This window comes from Hyperolius riggenbachi, chromosome 10 (genome assembly GCF_040937935.1).
Source record: "Hyperolius riggenbachi isolate aHypRig1 chromosome 10, aHypRig1.pri, whole genome shotgun sequence".
Classification (NCBI taxonomy): Eukaryota; Metazoa; Chordata; class Amphibia; order Anura; family Hyperoliidae; genus Hyperolius; species Hyperolius riggenbachi.
The window spans coordinates 254403938-254424921 of NC_090655.1; the positions used below are offsets into that span (position 1 = coordinate 254403938).

At 45.7% G+C, this 20984-nt stretch overlaps 1 protein-coding gene across 1 annotated transcript in view; it reads right to left on the reverse strand.

Moving 5' to 3' along the window:
• Nucleotides 1–17085: 17085 nt before the first annotated feature.
• Nucleotides 17086–20984, reverse strand: part of LOC137537106 (zinc finger protein 271-like) — a 38305-nt gene continuing 34406 nt past the window's right edge. The window contains exon 7 of the mRNA XM_068259244.1: nt 17086–18851. Coding sequence (XP_068115345.1) covers nt 17152–18851 — 1700 coding nt within the window. The 3' untranslated portion in view covers nt 17086–17151. The remainder of the gene's footprint in view (nt 18852–20984) is intronic.

The following is a 20984-nucleotide window of genomic DNA, read 5'->3' on the forward strand; positions in this document are numbered from 1 at the left end:
TATAGAAGAAGAAGATATAGAAGAAGAAGAAGAAGAAGAAGATATAGAAGAAAAAGAAGAAGAAGAAGAAGAAGAAGATATAGAAGAAAAGAAGAAGAAGAAGAAGAAGAAGATATAGAAGAAGAAGAAGAAGAAGAAGAAGAAGAAGATATAGAAGAAGAAGAAGATATAGAAGAAGAAGAAGATATAGAAGAAGAAGAAGAAGATATAGAAGAAGAAGAAGAAGATATAGAAGAAGAAGAAGATATAGAAGAAGAAGAAGAAGAAGAAGAAGAAGATATAGAAGAAGAAGAAGAATGATATAGAAGAAGAAGATATAGAAGAAGAAGAAGAAGAAGAATGATATAGAAGAAGAAGATATAGAAGAAGAAGAAGATATAGAAGTAGAAGAAGAAGAAGAAGATATAGAAGAAGAAGATATAGAAGAAGAAGAAGAAGATATAGAAGAAGAAGAAGAAGATATAGAAGAAGAAGAAGAAGAAGAAGATATAGAAGAAGAAGAAGAAGAAGAAGAAGAAGAAGAAGAAGAAGAAGAAGAAGAAGAAGAAGAAGAAGAAGAAGAAGAAGAAGAAGAAGAAGAAGAAGAAGAAGATATAGAAGAAGAAGAAGATATAGAAGAAGAAGATATAGAAGAAGAAGAAGAAGAAGAAGATATAGAAGAAAAAGAAGAAGAAGAAGAAGAAGAAGATATAGAAGAAAAAGAAGAAGAAGAAGAAGAAGAAGATATAGAAGAAGAAGAAGAAGATATAGAAGAAGAAGAAGAAGAAGAAGAAGAAGAAGAAGATATAGAAGAAGAAGAAGATATAGAAGAAGAAGAAGATATAGAAGAAGAAGAAGAAGAAGAAGAAGAAGAAGAAGAAGAAGAAGAAGAAGATATAGAAGAAGAAGAAGAAGATATAGAAGAAGAAGAAGAAGAAGAAGAAGATATAGAAGAAGAAGAAGATATAGAAGAAGAAGAAGAAGAAGAAGAAGAAGATATAGAAGAAGAAGAAGATATAGAAGAAGAAGAAGATATAGAAGAAGAAGAAGAAGAAGATATAGAAGAAGAAGAAGATATAGAAGAAGAAGAAGAAGATATAGAAGAAGAAGAAGATATAGAAGAAGAAGAAGATATAGAAGAAGAAGAAGATATAGAAAAAGAAGAAGAAGATATAGAAGAAGATATAGAAAAAGAAGAAGAAGATATAGAAAAAGAAGAAGAAGATATAGAAGAAGAAGATATAGAAGAAGAAGATATAGAAGAAGAAGAAGAAGAAGAAGAAGAAGAAGAAGAAGAAATAGAAGAAGAAGATATAGAAGAAGAAGATATAGAAGAAGAAGATATAGAAGAAGAAGAAGATATAGAAGAAGAAGATATAGAAGAAGAAGAAGAATGATATAGAAGAAGAAGATATAGAAGAAGAAGAAGAAGATATAGAAGTAGAAGAAGAAGAAGAAGAAGATATAGAAGTAGAAGAAGAAGAAGAAGATATAGAAGAAGAAGATATAGAAGAAGAAGATATAGAAGAAGAAGAAGAAGATATAGAAGAAGAAGAAGAAGATATAGAAGAAGAAGATGTAGAAGAAGAAGAAGAAGAAGATATAGAAGAAGAAGAAGAAGAAGATATAGAAGAAGTAGAAGAAGAAGATATAGAAAAAGAAGAAGAAGAAGATATAGAAGAAGAAGAAGAAGAAGATATAGAAGAAGAAGAAGATATAGAAGAAGAAGAAGATATAGAAGAAGAAGAAGAAGAAGATATAGAAGAAGAAGAAGATATAGAAGAAGAAGAAGAAGAAGATATAGAAGAAGAAGATATAGAAGAAGAAGAAAAAGAAGAAGATATAGAAGAAGAAGAAAAAGAAGAAGATATAGAAGAAGAAGAAAAAGAAGAAGATATAGAAGAAGAAGATGAAGACGGCGTAAATGAAGACTTCCAACTTACAACCATTTTGGACACACCTTCTCATGCAAACACTTTTCATGAAGTTAATTTACTATTTTTGATACCTTTTTTATAACTACTACATCACCACATAATCACTTGATGTTTTTCTTCATAAAAAAGGTGGTTTCATGCATCATTGACCTCCAATACAAGTTTTAAAAGCTATTTAAGGCCATCTCGAATATTTTACTCGAATACAGACTTGGATAGTGAAGTCGGATATCCGAGGTCGAATCGGATATTCGATTAACTCGAATATCAAACTTCGAGTGAATTCGGATAGTTTACTATCCGAATTCGACCAAACTCGAATAGGATAATGAGGTATCCGAGCAACACTACCTCCCTCTTCTTCATCTGGATGACCCTTGGGTCCTTGCGCAGGCACCTCAGCATGTGCGCTGCCATTGGGAAGAGTCTGGTCACGTCTGCTGGCACATCATCGGCAGCCCCAGAGCCGACAGTGCTGTCCTCCTCTTCCTCTGCCCCCTCCACCTCATCCTCTCTCCACCCCCGCACCAGTCCAGCTGCGCTCTGCTGCTCCCCCTCATCAGCAGCAAGGTCAGGGTCCTCCACCAACTCCAAGCCCTCCTCCTCAGAGGTGGCCTGTGAAGCTGCCTGCAGCTCCTGCTGGTCCAAGGCTGCCGCTCCCTCTTCCAGCAGTGCATACAGGGCCCTGTCCAGCACACACACCAAGGGGACCCACTCGCACACCATTGCATGGTCCCTGCTCACCATGTTGGTGGCCTGCAGGAAGGGTGCCAGGACTGAGCACACCTGCTGCATGTGCCCCCAGTCCTCCGTAGAGATGATGGACGGGAGGTTGGTGGCGGCACGCCCAGTTGTAGTGAGGGAGGCAACTGTTGCTCGTGCAACGTACTGGCTGACAGCCTGCCTCTGTTCAACCAGACGCTCCAACATCGCCAGGGTGGAGTTCCAGTGAGTTGGAACATCGAGCATGAGCCGGTGCTGTGGCAGGTGCAGCTCCTTCTGCACCTCTTCCAGGCTCACTACGGCTGCAGGCAAGTGCCGGAAATGACGCACAACCTTCCTTGCCACCTCAAGGAGTCGGTCCATCCCCTGGTAGGTCCGCAGGAACTTTTGGACTACCAGGTTCAAGACGTGCGCCAGGCAGGGGATGTGGGTCAGGTCTCCCCTGCTGATTGCAGCAACCAGGTTTGCCCCATTGTCGGACACCAACTCTCCGACTCTGAGGCCTCTGGGGGTCAGCCAATTCCGCTCATGCTCTCAGAGTTTGGCCAGGACGTGGTTCGCCGTCAGTTTGGTCTTCCCCAGGCTGACCAATTCCAGCAGCGCTTGGCAGTGGCGGGGCTTCACGCTGCTGCTGAGGCGGGGGGTTTGGGCTGGTGTGGCGGAGGATGGAAGCGGATCAGAGGAACCTGCTGCAATTCCGCTGACCCTGCATGGTGGCACCACCCACTGCGTTGTTGCTGCTGCTGCTGCTGCTCTGACAGTGCCGGCCGATGCTGCTCCCCCCTCCTCACCCCCTTCCACCAAGCTGACCCAATGCGCGGTGAAGGACAGATAGCGGCCTGTCCCAAACCGGCTGCTCCACGAGTCCATGGTGACGTGGACCCGTTGACCCACCGCGTGATCCAGCCCTCTCCCGACATTGGCCATCACAGAGTGGTGAAGTGCAGGGATGGCCGTGCGTGCAAAATAATGTCGGCTGGGGATTGGCCAATCGGGGGCTGCACACATCAGGAGCGCACGCATGTCGCTCCCCTCCTGCACAAGGGAATAAGGCAGGAGTTGGGAGCACATGGCCCGTGCCAGCAAGTCGTTCAGCTGACGCACGCGACGGCTGCTGGGAGGCAGAACCCTGACCACCCCCTGGAAGGTGTCGCTGAGCAGGGTCTGGCGACGCCTTTTGCTGGCACGGGAATCAGTGGAGGGAGCAGAGGAGGCAACTGAGGACTGGCTGCCAGAACAGGCCTCAGTGTCGGCGGCAGGAGTTGCAGAGGGAGGAGGAGCAGTGCGTTTCTAAAAAACTCCTGCTGGTGCTGCTGGAGGAGGTGGAGGAGGGCGGGTGGCTGCTGCCGACGGCTTCGTAGTGGTGGCGGGTCTGCCACTGCCAGCTTCCTTCAACTTCATGAACTCCTCATGCTCATGAAAGTGTTTCCCTGCAAGATGGTTGACCAGAGAGGTGGTGCCAAACGCAGAGGGCTCCTTCCCTCTGCTGAGCTGTTTGCGGCACTGGTTGCAGGTGGCATACTTGCACTCCACATATGGCAGGGTGAAATAATTCCAAATTGGGGGGGTGAAGTTGCCCCTTCGGCTGGAAGGTGCTGCTGCCGCTGGTCTCCCTGTGGTGGTTGGGGGGGTTCTTGGTGCTGCTGGTGGTGGCACTGGCAGAACTCGTCTCCAGATCAGCATGCTGTGTGGCCTGCATACCACGCCCACTTGTGATCCTGCCCATGCCTGCGATGCTGATCCTTCTAGCAAGGCCCACAGACGCATCCTCCTCCTCCTCCTCCTCAGAGCTGATGACATCCCCACTCCCAGGACCTGGCACCCAGTCTCTGTCCTTCACCCTGTCATCATCATCCTCCCCCTCCGCAAACATGTCCTGCTGGGATCCCCCAAACTCCCCTTCTGCATGCATGGGCCGATGGACAGTCACCACTGTCTGACTGTCCAAAGCATCATCCCCCAAAGTGCCCATCAGCATTCCTTCCTCCTCCAATTCTGCCGCAACAGCACTCCATAGCCCCGCTGTGCTTGGGGATAAGAAGAAGGTGCTGCTGAGTGACAGGGTGCTGGTGTCGCCCGCTGGGGCTGGAGAACTGCACTCCTCCTCCTCCTCCCCAGGCAGTGCTGGTCGGCTGCTGCTGCTCTTGCAAACAGGAGTGGTGGCGGGGGTGGAGGAGTCGGTTCCAGAGCTAATGGTGGCCTGCTCATCCACCATCAGTTCCACCACAGCGTCTGCGTCCTTCTCCTCAATAGGACGGCTACGACCTGGCGGTGGGAGGAACATCTGTGCCACACGCTGCTGCTGCTGCTGCTGTGTCTCTGCAGCGTGACTCCCAGCTGTTGGGCGGCCAAGGCGTCCACGGCCAGTGGCTAATGGCGGAATAGCCACTGGTGCAGTCGCAGAACTGCGCATGGTGGTGGTGGCGCGGCTGCCATGCCCACGACCTCCTCTCTTGGCGATGCCCTTGCTGCCCCTGCCCAAACCGCGGCTGCCAGTGCCAGACATCGTATATTTTTAATATTATACAAATGAAAAAAAAAAAAACTTATGTATGTAAAGGCGGGTGGGACAAGTGGGGTACTTTAATGGGGTGGGACTAGTGGTGGTGGGTGTGTGAGGTGACGGACAGGTGTACTCTACAGCAGAGATCGGTGTAGCGCTAACGAGAGAGTGCGCAGTGCGCACACAAAGACCCTAGCTGACGCTGACTGACGGTGTCCCTATACATAGACTACAGTAAAATTCAGCAAATACACAATAGAAGTAATATAAACAATAGGACGGGTGTAGCACTAACTGGAGGGTGCAGACAGCGCAGACGTGCACTGCGCACACAAAGACCCTAGCTGACGCTGACTGACGGTGTCAGACTACAGTACAATTCAGCGAATACACAATAGAAGTAATATATAAACAATAGGACGGGTGTAGCACTAACTGGAGGGTGCGGACAGCGCAGACGTGCACTGCGCACACAAAGACCCTAGCTGACGCTGAGTGACGGTGTCAGACTACAGTACAATTCAGCGAATACACAATAGAAGTAATATATAAACAATAGGACGGGTGTAGCACTAACTGGAGGGTGCGGACAGCGCAGACGTGCACTGCGCACACAAAGACCCTAGCTGACGCTGACTGACGGTGTCAGACTACAGTACAATTCAGCGAATACACAATAGAAGTAATATATAAACAATAGGACGGGTGTAGCACTAACTGGAGGGTGCGGACAGCGCAGATGTGCACTGCACACACAAAGACCCTAGGTAACGCGGTGACGGACGGCCCCTATACACAGACTAGAGTACAGTAGTACACACAGTACTATACTAACTAAACAATCGAAGAATTGAGCTAAACAATAGAACAGGTGTGGCTAGATTACTGAGAGCAGATACAGCAGGACAGGTATAGCAGTAAAGCTGGGCCTTGCTAACTACAAAATAGTACAATAATCTATTTAACACAGAAGTAGTAGTACAGGAGTAGAGTAGGACAGGTGAGAGCACAGGTAAGGTAGAGACTAGAGCACAGAGCAGGGCAGGCTGCCTTGCCTAGGCACAGGGCCTAGCTGCTGGCTGCAGCTGCAGCAGCACCAGTGACAGTCTCCCTCCCTAGTCCCTACTAGTAATCACACAAACTAAACTGCCTAAAATACAATCTATCTACAATACAAAGCAATACAGTTGAATATCAAGTGTTGGAGTGTAAAAACGCTTGGTTTAGAACAATAGAAATGCACTTGCACACAGACAAAAAGCACTGGAGCAGTCTCTCAGTACTATCAGTCAGTAAGTCGCAAGCAGGACGAGTGAGGCAAGATGGCGTCCGCTATTTATAGAGGGGGGCTTGGCCAGGCTCCCCCTCTGTGATTGGCTGCAGTCAGAGGGCTGGGAGCCCTCTGATTCGCTTGTGAGGACTCGAGGTGACGTCTGTCGTGACGCTATCCGAGCTCAGATAGCTAGGATATCTCCGGATAGCTGCTTGCTATCCGAGTGCGCTCGGATAGCACAGCCCGGATAGCTAATACTATTCGAGCTCGGTATTCGAGCTCGAATAGTGAAAAAAGAGCTAGGATATCCGAGTATCTCGGATATCCTAGCTCTGATGAGCACCACTGAACCATAGTCCAAAAACTGGAAGGAATCCTTTGATGTCCAGTTCAGACTCTTGCTATACAGCGCTGAAGCCTCAATAATACACTTCCAATGAGCATATGATCACCTCAGAATAAGACAGTGTGTTCCAGACAATAGATAAGCATATAGTATAAAGTGTTACAGTTGCAGGCACTTTGTGTGTGTTAGCTTTGTGGCTGTAAGCAGAAAATACATGCACCTGTGATCGGTGTGAGTTACAGCACAGCATGATTGACAACTTCCCAGCGAATAACTGGGATATACGTTACCCTCCCTGCTGGATGTGACAAGCAGCAGGGTCCCTCTGTGTGCCGCAATCCACCACCTGACCTGGCCGGAGATGGGAGTGGGCAGAAGTGTGAATGCCGCAGTAAACAGGGGCCTGGAATATTTCATTCCTGAATACTTTTTCAAAAACATTATGGGATATGCAAATGTGATACCGCCTTGTAGGATAGATGTGGACTGGAGGGGGTATATCATGACATTGAAGGGCTGACCTAGTGAGATGGTACAATAGTTTACAGATTCATAACCTGTTCAAGAGATAAGCACAGTGTGTTGTAGTGTAGCTGAGACAAGAGAAGTAGAATGGAGGGAGGAAGGGTAGTAAAGGGTCAGAATTGATGGCATGGATGAGTGGATAGATAGGAGCAGAATTGAGGCATAGTGGATAACACTATTGTATTGCAGTGCTGAGTCCTCGGTTTGAATCTTGGGCAGGACAAAATATGCATGGAGATTCCATCTTCCTCCGGGTTTCATCCAGGTACTTCATAATCCTCCTACATCCCAAAACATACTAATAAGTCAACTGGTTTCCCCTGAAACAACAGGGAGGAGGGCTTCAACTCTTGTCACCTCAGACAACTATGTTCCTGACCCAAATAAAGAGCCCTTTAACTGCAAAAAACATTTGTCCAGTCAGGACAATTAAGCAGACAACAGTCACACAGACTCGCTCCACAAACTATTGGGTACCATATTATGGGGCTGATTCATGAAGCTGTGCTGCTATAGCAACACAAGCTCCATGACAACACTGCAAGCTAAATCCAAGGCTGCAAGACCGTGCATAGCATGCCTTCCTTAGTTACATATGCTACTTCCATAGCAACGCATATTCCCTCAAATGCCGGATGCTGCAGTGAAGTATCGTGACCGCGATACTTTACTAGAGTGACTGCTACTATGTTAATTCACATAGTTACCACTTAACGACCGCCTAACGTCGATAGGCGTCGGCGGGTCGTTAGTGGTATAGCATGGAAACAGCCGCTCGATCGAGCGGCCTTTCCATGCTAGTTCACGGAGACTGCCTCCGTGAACAGTGTGCGAGCCGCCGATCGCGGCTCGCACGCATAATGTAAACATGCGGGGAAGAAATCCCCGCTGTTTACATCACACGGCGCTGCTGCGCAGCAGCGCCGTGACGTAGATCGGCGATCCCCGGCCTCTGATTGGCCGGGGATCACCGCATTCTGATAGGCTGAAGCCTATCCTTCAATGCGCAGGACGGATATCCGTCCTGCGCAGCCCATGGAGGGAGAGGGAGGGACGGGAAGCCAGGGAGCGCCGAAAACGCTACGGAGGGGGGCTTTGAAGAGCCCCCCCCGCAAAGCGCAGGCAGCCGGCGGCGATCAGACCCCCCCAGCAGGACATCCCCCTAGTGGGGAAAAAAGGGGGTAAGTCTGATCGCCCTGCTGTATTCACAATCTGTGCTGCGGGCTGCAGAGCCCACGCAGCACAGATCCTGCAAAGCGCCCCTGGTCCTTAAGTGGTTAATTAACATATTAGCGTCCGCTCTAATGAAGCATCAAGGTCACAATACTTCACAGCAGCATCCGGCATTTAGGGGAATGCACATTGCTATGGAAGCAGCGCATAACTAAGGAAGGCACGCTACGCTGCAAGACCACACGTAGCACGCAGCCTTGGATTTAGCTTGCAGTGCTGTCATGGAGCTCGCACTGCTATAACAGCACAGCTTCATGAATCAGCCCTTTTATAGCTAGGCCACAGCAAAGCAGCAATAGCCAGTAAAGTGCAGTAGCAAAGCTAAGATGACAGCATATATCCACATGCTTAGTTATTGGTGTAGAGCAAGAGTCTGTTAGCTGGAAAAACCTCAGTTAGTACAGATCCACCATACTCACACCTGTTGTGCACATTGATGCTATTGGCATGTCACAGTCCTACAATCTGCACCTGGCTATATGCTTACAGCCACCAAGGCAGGCCAGCAGGGGGCCCCAACTGCAAGTGCTTCCAGCATCACTATACTCCATGAGTGCTTATCCTGGTAGAGGCAGCTCCCCTGGACCAGGAAGCAGAGCAGAGAGACTGTCCCCAGTGCCTGAAGAGCACCTCTGAAACACAGCAGAGCAGACTGTAGTCTCAGTGAGGGACAGTATGCAGCTGGGTACAGGTGTGCAGTCTCACACAAAGCAGAGGAGACTGTGGATCGGATGGTGGCTGAGAAACCCCAATTAGCGTCCAATGTATCTGGGATTCATCAGGTCACCTCTTAGAGGGGCGGGCCTTCCCATTGAAGGGCATGTCTGGCTATGCCTACTCTGTTTCATCAGATGCTTCTGCTTGCAAGGAATATGCAAGTAAGTTGAAAACACCAGTAGAAGCATGATAAGGCGAGACAAGTACTCAGTAGCAGCAGCAACTGTAATTTTAACCATCTCATACAAACATGACAGAATATTTAAGCCCAAACACAATCTATCTATCTATCAGCAGATGTGGACCCCCCAACACAAACACACATGGGGAGGCCCAAACAAACAGGCATCATACTGTATATAGTGGAGTATCCCCAATAGTTTGTGGAGTGAGTCTGTGTGATATGTGCAGCTGTGGTGTGTTTTTAGATATGCAAACAGCACTGTTGCAATTTTACTCACATGGTCTTTGATTTTTGAAGCACAGAATTCACCAGGTCTGGTGATTAATGTTTTTTCTTATCAGTACAAATGAGTCCTTTTTGTGGGTATCCTGTTATTGCCAAAATGTTTGGAATCATGATTCACTGCAGCAGGGATAGCTTTGGTTCTGCCCCTCCATGATGCCAGCCGTGAATCTGTAAATAAGGGCCGCCGCTTCTGTGACAGTCGGATTATCTTTACCAGTCCTGCTGAATGCTGCACAGGAGTCGGGACCCACCACAGAAATGAATCACACTGCACCTGTTGAACTGGAACACCTTGGCCAGCACTGCCAGATGTCCGCAATCGGGATCCTCAGCAGTATCAGACATCACCGCAGGTTTCTTTCATGAACCCCCTTGCCGTTCCAATTCTGACGGCAAGGGGGCAGCGCAGCACTTTTTTTTTCTTTTCTTTTTTAAATCATGTAGCGAGCCCAGGGCTCGCTACATGATAGCCGCTGACAAGCGGCATCCCCCTACCCACTCCGATCGCCTTTGGCGATCAGAGTAAGCAGGAAATCCCGTTTAGAACCGGAATTTCCTGCTGGGCTTCCCCGGTCGCCATGGCGACCGGGCGGGATGACGTCAACGACGTCATGGACGTCAGAGGGAATCCCGATCCACCCCTCAGCGCTGCTTGGCCAGGCTGCGCAAGGGGTCTGGAGGGGGGGGGGGGCGGCGCGGCGAATCGGCGGCGATCGGAATATGCACGCAGCTAGCAAAGTGCTAGCTGTGTGCAGTAAAAAATAAATTGTGAAAATCGGCCCAGCGGGGCCGGAGAAATCCTTCTGCGCAGGTTACCCCGAGCTGAGCTCGGGATAACCGGCAAGAAGGTTAAGAACTGGGCCATCACTACTGAACCTTCGCCTCCCTCTGTCCCCCCCCCCCCCCTCAATTTCCAAGTGCGACTGGAGGCGGCGTAGTATGGCAGGCACGGCTCTTGGCTTTCAGACATTAAACCCCCCCATCCTTCCAGAACCTGTATGAGCCAAAACCAATTCCAGATACAACTCCCTTTGTACTTAGCAAAATAAATGATTCTGAAACACTATTGAATTTTTTTTTATTTTTTTTTTAAATCCGCTTATTCTTTATCAAAACACACAACAGCAACACAAAACAACCAATTGACAGTGCAAGACATATTTAGGTTCCATCAGGCCATATCGCATAGATATAAAAGATTAGACAAAGTCAAGTAAATAGTAGACATATAGCCATTCAGTAGCATGAAGAACATACAGAATTGCATCAGAAGTTGACCAAGTCACACACATAAAATCTATGGACCAGTATGAAATCCCAGACCATGGCTGCGCAAAGCATCACAGAGGTGTGGTGTGGGGGAACCACAAGCACATATCCGAATATCTATCAGAGGGAGTCCACAATGCTGGGAGTTACATCTAGATTATTAATAGAGGAACCAGTACATTGCAACCAGAGCCCGCCCCTCTTGCCAACAAGGTCAGTTTATATAACAGAAGAGAAGTATTAATTAGGTGCATCCATAAAGTGAGACGGGGTTCAGGTGTTTTTAGACTCTGTAGAGATGTCTCTAGAGCAATGGACTGTTTGGCATAAAAAAACAACAGTCTAACCAATAGTTTTTATTCTTATTCAAGGGCCATTCCCCTATCAATCCCAACAGACAAGACTTATAAGAGGACATTACAGGAAGACTCAGTTTAACTTTCATGAAGGTCAATATTTTGTCCCAGAATGCTTGGATGAGCTGCAGTCTCAAGTCATATGCTTAAAGGTACCCGGGCTATGACCACACCTCCAGCAAACATCACTCAACCGACCCCCCCCCCCCCAAGAATTTAGATATTTTAACAGAAGTAAAGTATTTCTGGTGAAACCAGCACAGTTTAACTTATCTTAAAAGCAAATTACCATCTTCATATATGTGTCCTCAAAGTCAGTTTACTCCTTTCCCACAAATCTCTTCTCCCCACCCCTCCCATAATGCCCCAGTCTTAGCTAGTCTATGAGCATTTTCATAGTCAGCAAGATTGGAGCAGAACCTGGATATAAAGCCGCATCTACACGCGTAGATGCGGCGGCGATGTTCCTTATCAATCGAGCCACTGATGCGGCTCGATTGATAAGATCCGACAGGACGGATCTCTGCACCGCCGATTCCCTGCTCGCTCCCCGCGAGGGGACAATGGCAGGGAATCAAGCAGAAGATAAGCGGCGCCGGCGGGGAAACAAATCCGGCGCGGCAAGCAGGGACGCGTCGGGCACGCAGAAGAGGCAATCCGGCGGCTAATCGAGCCGCTGGATCACCGCCTCATCTACACGTGTAGATAAGGCTTAAAGCTTTCCAGCTTCTTATGTAGCAGCCAGCTTTCCACAGTGCCGGGACCAGGTCAGCAGTCACACCCCCACACTGGGCTGCCTGCCTGAGGTGACAGTACCTGAAGCGGGAATGCCTAGGAAGGTGAAATACCACTACCATTTGTGACCATGATTTACAATGATTATCATGGTACAGATGGTGAATATATTTACCCCCCTCCGGATCCAGAATCCCACATCAATAAGGGAAGCAAATTCTGACAAATTCAGATTGCACCATAGTGGGGAACTCAGGGAGCAGTTAGAACCATCCTGTCCAACTAATTTCCTCGCTTTATGATACATTGTAAGAGAGTATTTTACCAAGTCTATGTCTTCAGAGGCAAATGCACCATTTCTATAGATGACATCACATAACGTCTCACAGGAGTATGAAACTGCTGAATGTTTAGTTCTCTCTTCTGGTAAATATTTTTGCACATGTTGTTGTATTTACTGATATGGTGTTACTTTATGCCTTCTTAATGGGGGTTGTAACACCCACAAATAAAACAATTGCCAAAAGATAGTGCCCCAAATATATACTGTATATGTAAACCGCCCTTTTTAAAAAAATAAGTCCCTATAGTAAAGAGTGTACAAAGCATTTTTGATTGGTATTGAACCCCGATGCAGCTTCATAAATGGGGCGTCTACAAGAGGACCTGTGTTTTAGAAGCTGCAGCGTGCCAGCCCATCAGGCCTATGTATGGTGGTATTGTCGGGCTGTTTCTGAATTTTGGGACCCATGTTGTTCTGTTATCACCGAGGTATTGCAGGTTCAGGTAGCTGAGGATCCCCTGATCGCTCTTTTCATAAGCCTCTCTCCCTCCCTGGATAAAGCCTAGAATGCCTTTGTTGCTCAGGTTTGCAATGCAGGCCTGGCTCTCCAGGCTGTGCACTCCCTTCTGCCTCCACACATCAAGGTCCTTAGGAAAATTACCTTCATTTATGCTATGGAGAGGATAACTCAGTCCCTCTCGCATCACCCCCATAAGGTCTTTCACCTCTGGGATCCTCGGCCTGCCTGGTATGCTGCCAATGTTTGAAGTATATGTATGATATTAGAAGTTTATTTAGTCTGGTCTTTATTGGTCTCTGGACCTTATTTGCACTTTTAAAGAGAAACTCTGACCAAGAATTTAACTTTATCCCAATCAGTAGCTGATACCACCTTTTACATGAGAAATTTATTCCTTTTCACAAACAGACCATCAGGGGGCGCTGTATGACTGATATTGTGGTGAAAGCCCTCTCACAAGAAACTATGAGGACCGTGGTATTCCTGGCAGTTTCCTGTCTGTGAACCTTGTTGCATTGTGGGAAACTGCCAAAAAATCATGCAGCAGCTACATTACCTGCCAACAGTAAATGTCACCATGTAATAAATGTCAGAATGTAAATCAGGGATTTAAAAAAAAATACAATGGACAAACACTGACTAAATCATTTATACATAATTATTGGAAAAATGAAGCACTTTTTTTATTACATTATTTTCACTGGAGTTCCTCTTTAAGGAGTCAGGCTGCACCTGGTTACGTTATTGCTGGAGGTGGGAGGGTGGAGTGCATCTCCATAGGTTGACCTTTATTTGGACTGTCAGTCATGTTTACAGTGGGAAGTGACAATGTTGGCCTGTTTGATAGGAACATGAGTGTTATAATAATGCACAATGGAGTCAATTCACAAAACTTCTCACAAATGACTTATTTTTCATCTTATTAGTAAAATTAACCTTTCAGCGCATTTACAAGCAAAATAATCAACGTAAGTTGTTCCTGATTAACTTTATTTCAATATTACTTTTCTTACCAAATAAATAAATATATATATATATATATATATATATATATATATATATATATATATATATATATATATATTCTTTGGGAGCTTTAAAATGTCACAGTTATGGTGAAAACAGGTGATAAAGCTAAGAATCATCCCCACTGGCCTCAACTCACTAAGGGCAGTTTTCCAAATTGTCTAAAGATTTTCCGCATTTTCCACATTATTTTCCATAAGTTTGGTACTTTACTGAACAAAGCCCTGATCAGCAAGTGTCACTTACCAGCTGATGGAGCAGTCAGCAGTGAGGCAGGAAGCTGTGTGTATGAGTCGAGGTTTTATGTCCAGTGCATCCCCGACATACCTTTAGATGTGATGCAGCCACCAGGAGGAGCTCTTCTGTATAACAGAATACAGATTTTCACATCTAAAGGGATGCAGAAAAGCCTCATAAAAAAAGTCTCTTTCCCCTTCAAGACCCGCCTTTCAGGGTGTCAGACCAAATCAGAATGAGGAGAAGGGCTGTGTGGCTTTCTCTATTGGCTGCCTGGCTCTCCCTGTGCATACATTTGAAAAAGTTGTGAGCAAATTTAGGCACGTCATTAGCCAATTGGGGACCACCATAGGTTGAATCAATGTCCGGCAGGTGGTGGTACAGTTCTGACCGGACGTTGATTCAACGTCTGCGCTAAAGAACTGCTCCCGACGCGATCGTGCGCACCTGAGAGGGGAGATTAAGCTGTCATATGCCATCTCGTATGGCTGATGATCATGTGATCACTACGATCGCCGTCGGATCGTACTGATCACTTTGACAGCGGCGGCGGCAGGGGGGAAAAGAAGAGGATCCACTCACCTCCCAGCTGTTCCAGCGACAATCGCCGCCCCCCCTCCGCTCTGGTCGGCATCTCTGCTCCGTCTGACGTCAGCGCCGGGTCCCGGCTTGATGACGTCATCAAGCCGCGACCTGACCTGAGCGTCATTTGGAGCGGAGATGCCGGCTGGAGAAGAAGGGGGCTACTGCGGCTCATCGCTGGAGCCAGGAAGGTGAGTGATGGCTGCCAGCTACAGGGGGGACACCTGCCTCCATGGGGGACACCATGCCCAGCCAGCCACAGACGGGATCCGGCCGCCTGACCCCCCCCCAAACGCGCGCACCCCCCTCCACCGCAAAATGCCCTGGTCCTTAAGGGGGGTTAGGCGGCCGGTCCCGAAGTGGTTAAATAACAAAATTACCAACAATAATGGTAAATAACAATTTAAGTGTAACGTTAAATAACAAAATTGGTAAACAATAATTTAATTGCGATTTTACATTATCGGTAAATTTACCAATAATCTACAACCTAACCTCTCCCTACTTTCACACAGCACCCTTTCCTGGTGGTGCCTAACCCTGAGACGCCCACTGGTGGTACCTAACCCTGAGACCCCCACTGGTGGTGCCTAACTCTGAGACCCCCACTGGTGGTGCCTAACCCCAAGAAACCCCCCAGTGGTGCCTAACCCTAAGACACCCCCCACGGTGCTGCCTAACCTTAACACCCCCTGATCACCGCTAACAATATGATAAATTTCAATTGAACCGCAGCCGCACGCTAAATAGCATAACGGCTATTCATATTACGATAAACAACAATTGCACCCATCCATTACAATAAATAACAATTGCGCCCATATATTACGACAAATTACAATTGCGCCCATTTTTGACCGTGACTTTTTTAACTGCTCCTCTCCCTATTGGCTGTCTGTCAATGTTACCGCACAGAGAGAGCATGGAGAGTGAATTATCAGCTGGTCAGAGCTGGAGAAAGATATTGAACACTTTTGCCTGATTTACCGAATGCGTAAATCTTTGTGAATTGCAATTTCTTGCAATTTCTTGGGGTATTTACAAGTCAGTCATTTACCTCACTAGTCGGTAATTTTAATTTTCTGTGCGGTAAAAGGTTTAGTGAGTTGGAATTTGGGAAGGTGATTGGGAAAATCTGTTTTCAGCATTACCGGATGTGCTCATGCTTAGTGAATTAGGGCCATAGTGTCTGTTTCTTTCTGCAAAAGTTCTCAATAAAGATTGAATGTTAAAAAAATTAAAATAGGTCTCTATATACCCCCATTTTTATTTAACCCGGTTTGGGTGCCTTTGCCTAACTTTGAGGAGCTGCTCAGCGCCAGCAGGATTGTGGGAAGGTTTTTTCTTAGCTATAGTATGAAGCTTATGTAAGCATGCAAAAACCAGAGAGTCTCCTATGGATAAGATGAGGACACTATGGACACTAAAGAACGTATCTGAATCTCTCAAAACCCTTAGAAAACTTTACACCAGTGGTTCTCAAGCTGTGTGCCGCGAGTAATTTCCAGGGAAGCCGCAGCTTCCGTCACCATTACTGCCGTCTGTTCATTTGGTCTGCATTGCCATTATGATCAGCCATTGCAACAGCTGCCCTTCTGAGCACACAGAAGCGTGTCGCTGCGATCCCTGCTGCACAGTGTCAGGTGACCCATACTGCCATCCAATTGGATAGCAGCTTGCCACCTGACTATGCTTGTCAGAGCAGAGCTGTGGGGACTGGCACAGTCAGAACCATCCCCGCTCACCAAGAACATGACAGAGGTGAGCAGATGGTGTACGGGGCTTACAGGGGCCTGGGGGGAGCAGCACACACTCCAGCACTCTTCATACTCTCCGCACAGTAGAAAAAAGGTTCCAGGTTCCTTTGGCCAAGCAAACTTTCAACAAACACACAATATATGATAGCAGAACATTAAACCAGCCAATGCCACAAACTGGAAAATGCCTGACGTACACTAGGGACCAACGCTTACAAACGCCTGCAAATGCATGCAACTGCTGGAGGAGATGAAGGAGTTTGATATAGACAGTGAAAGAGCAGCAAAAATCCAATGCACTGAGCAGCATAAAAGAGTCCCCAGGATTCAGCAGTGTTCTCCCCAGGCTCTTTTAACCGGGTGCTCAACCCAGCTAATTTCTGTGAGCACCCAGCTGTCATTGGCTCACCACCTCCTCTGCTGTAAGTAGAGTTTCTAACAGAAGCACCAGCCCTGCATTCTCTCATCTCGCCCCACCCGGTTACTTTTTCATGCCACCCGGCTGGAAAAAAATTCTGAGGAGAACACTGTTCAGTGTAAGAATGCTGCTACGAGTGCTTCGCAAGAAGTAAAATAAACATTGGAAAAGAACACTTATGGACAAAACATTTCCCCCACTCAACACAAATGTCTCACAAGCAGTGATTTACTCTCAAAGCATTTCCCACACTCAGCACATGATTAGGGCTTCTCACTAGAGTGAGATCTCTCATGCTTGACAAGGCTTAATTTATGTCCGAACCATTTCCCACACTCAGCACATGAATAAGGCTTCTCACCAGTGTGAGATCTCTCATGTCTTAAAAGGTGTCCTTTCTGCCCAAAACATTTCCCACACTCAACACATGAATAAGGCTTCTCACCAGTGTGAGATCTCTCATGTCTTAAAAGGTGTCCTTTCTGCCCAAAACATTTCCCACACTCAACACATGAATAGGGCTTCTCACCAGTGTGTGTTCGCTCATGAATGATAAGGTGTGATTTCTGAAGAAAACATTTTCCACACTCAGAACATGAAAAGGAAATCTCACCAGTGTGAGATCTCTCATGTATGACAAGGCTTCCTTTCTCTCCAAAACATTTCCCATACTCAGCACATGAATAGGGCTTATCGCCAGTGTGAGATCTCTCATGTTTGACAAGGATTGATTTTTGAACAAAACATTTCCCACACTCAGCACATGAATAGGGCTTATCGCCAGTGTGCAACATCTCATGTTTGACAAGGCTTCCTTTCTCTCCAAAACATTTCCCACACTCAGCACAGGAATAGGGCTTATCGCCAGTGTGAGATTTCTCATGTCGGACACGGTGTGATTTATGAACAAACCGCTTCCCACACTCAGTACACGAATAGGGCTTCTCACCAGTGTGCAATCTCTCATGTACGACAAGGCTTCCTTTCTGGCCAAAACATTTCCCACACTCAGCACATGAATAGGGCTTCTCACCAGTGTGAGATCTCTCATGTTTGACAAGGCTTCCTTTCTGGCCAAAACATTTCCCACACTCAGCACATGAATAGGGCTTCTCACCAGTGTGAGATCTCTCATGTTTGACAAGGCTTCCTTTCTGGCCAAAACATTTCCCACACTCAACACATGAAAAGGAATTCTCACCAGTGTGAGATCTTTCATGCATAGCAAGGTGTTCTTTACGTCCAAAACATTTCCCACACTCAGCACATGAATAGGGCTTCTCACCAGTGTGAGATCTCTCATGTTTGACAAGGCTTCCTTTCTGGCCAAAACATTTCCCACACTCAGCACATGAATAGGGCTTCTCACCAGTGTGTATTCGCTCATGAATGATAAGGTATGATTTCTGAACAAAACATTTCCCACACTCAGCACATGAATAGGGCTTCTCACCAGTGTGAGATCTCTCATGTATGACAAGGCGTCCTTTCTGTCCAAAACATTTCCCACACTCAGCACATGAATAGGGCTTCTCACCAGTGTGAGATCTCTCATGCCTGACAAGGTATGATTTGTGAACAAAACATTTCCCACACTCTGCACATGAATAGGGCTTCTCACCAGTGTGAGATCTCTTATGTATGACAAAGCTTCCTTTCTGTCCAAAACATTTCCCACACTCAGCACATGAATAGGGCTTCTCACCAGTGTGAGATCTCTCATGACTGACAAGATGTGATTTCCTTACAAATGTGAAACAGGAATAAGACCCTCCAGCAGGGGGAGAGCTGTGCTGGGTATGAGGCCCCTCAGGGTTAGACAGGTTATCAGAGTCTGGGGAAATATTTGGGGTAACCAGGATATCTGCAGCAGACTCTTGTCCAGTGACATCATCATCCGTTGTACAGTCTGTGGACACTGTGAGATGAATCTCTGAGAGGTTCCTGATGCCGGGACTCTGTGCTGCAAATAGAGAAACATCATCACTTCCTGTTAGAGAATTCTGAGGGGAGGAACAATTATCATTATGGATGGTCAGTGTGCTGCTGATAATTCCAAAATGATGCAAAGATGATGCAGATTGGAAATGGCCAATTAAGAACAATAGATGGTGCTGATGTACAATATAACGCAGCATGGTGAAAAAAAGTTCTCCTTCCAACCCTGAAAACTTAAAGCAGAATGAAACCCAGCATTTCTTCTTTGCTCTAATAGATTATTTACAGCATATTATATACAACCAGTATTTTTTTTTTTACTAGAACAGCATTCAAAGGATTACACACAGGACTTAGAAGCTTCCCTGCCAGCAAAGCTGGACGCATCCAAACTAGAGATAATGTTATCTTGTGTTCAATTGTATCAAGTGAGGAATGTAAATAAACACCTCTCTAACACTGCTGGCTCTGCTGAACAAAGTCAGACAGTCAGAAAGCATTTTCTACTTACCTTAGAACATGAATAAAGCAGTTATAAATAAAATGCAAAGTCAGCTTTCAGAGCAAAAAAAGTGTACTTTGGAAACGTATAATTTCTAAATGAATACTAATACTTATGCACAAAAGCATATATGATAACCGTATGGCATATAAAAAGTAGGAAAACATGTTTTTATTGAATATTATGTCAGGGTTTTATACCGCTTTAATGCAAATAATGTAAACAAATTCACAAAGCACTAAAAAAGTAGTAAGTCTGTTTTTTTTCTGTTTTCAATAAAATTGTATCCTATAGCCCGATAACACAAAATTCACCCTTCCTCACAACCACAGAAGGGCCCCTTCTGAATAATAACTATGCACCTGCTCAAAGAAGTAATAATAGTAATAAACAAGGACTCGATGTCTATTTGAACACTGCAATCTGCTATAACTGTTATTGAAAACGGAATAAAGAGTAGTGATCGGTTTATACAAACATTGGATTACAGTTTCATTGAAAACAGAATAAAAAGCATCGATTTATCTACTTTTTAAGCGCTTGGGGAATTTGTATACATTATTGATATTGGAAATGGGCCAGATGCAGCATCTGTGTAACTTTGCATATAATTAGAATATAATTTGCACCATCTCAGAGTTATTGGCATATCACTGACCATTGCTAGTTATCAGTCTGACAGAACTAAAGAAGGGTGTGCTCATTACAGGCAGCCAATCGCATGAAAATAACTTTTCTTTGTATGCAAATTTTATGTATTTTGAAAATCGGACAGTCAAATGAATTTCCTCAATAAAATGTGATTAGCTGCATACTGTCACTGTTTGATTTATCATATGGATTGCAAGAAATAGATCTTTTATTTTACTTTTATAAATTTTAAGCTGAGTAGTGAAATTCAAAGAACATGGTTTAGTGACAGACTGCTGAATCAGAAAGATTTTCCTCTGTCTGAAGAATGTTTACTAGAGTCATCATTTTAAATCTTTAAAGAGAATCTGTATTGTTAAAATCGCACAAAAGTAAACATACCAGTGCGTTAGGGGACATCTCCTATTCCCCTCTGTCACAATTTCGCCGCTCCTCGCTGCATTAAAAGTGGTTAAAAACAGCTTTAAAAAGTTTGTTTATAAACAAACAAAATGGCCACCAAAACAGGAAGTAGGTTGATGTACAGTATGTCCACACATAGAAAATACATCCATACACAAGCAGGCTGTATACAGCCTTACTTCTGAATCTCAAGAGATCACTTGTGTGTGTTTACCTTCTGACCCCTTCAGCTCTCACCCACTGAAGTGACAGGCTTCCTGCAGACAGCTCTGCCTATGTCGTTAATTCCTCAGTATGTGACCTTCCAGCTCCTTTCACAGCCTAACAGAGGAGGATTTTTATCCAGCTCTCTTCTATCACTGATAAGGTAGCAGATAAGCTGCTGGCTTATGTAAATAACACACACACTGGAGTGTGCATAGAGGAACAGACCAGCACAGAAGAGTTGGCAGCCTTCCAGACACAGGCCGACAAGTCTGACAGGGGAAAGATACATTGATTTATTACAGAGACAGTGATAGTATAAAGTGCTGCAGTAAGCCACAACACATTAGAATAGGTTTAGGAACTTGTAGGATGGTAGAAAAAACGTTGTAATTTTTG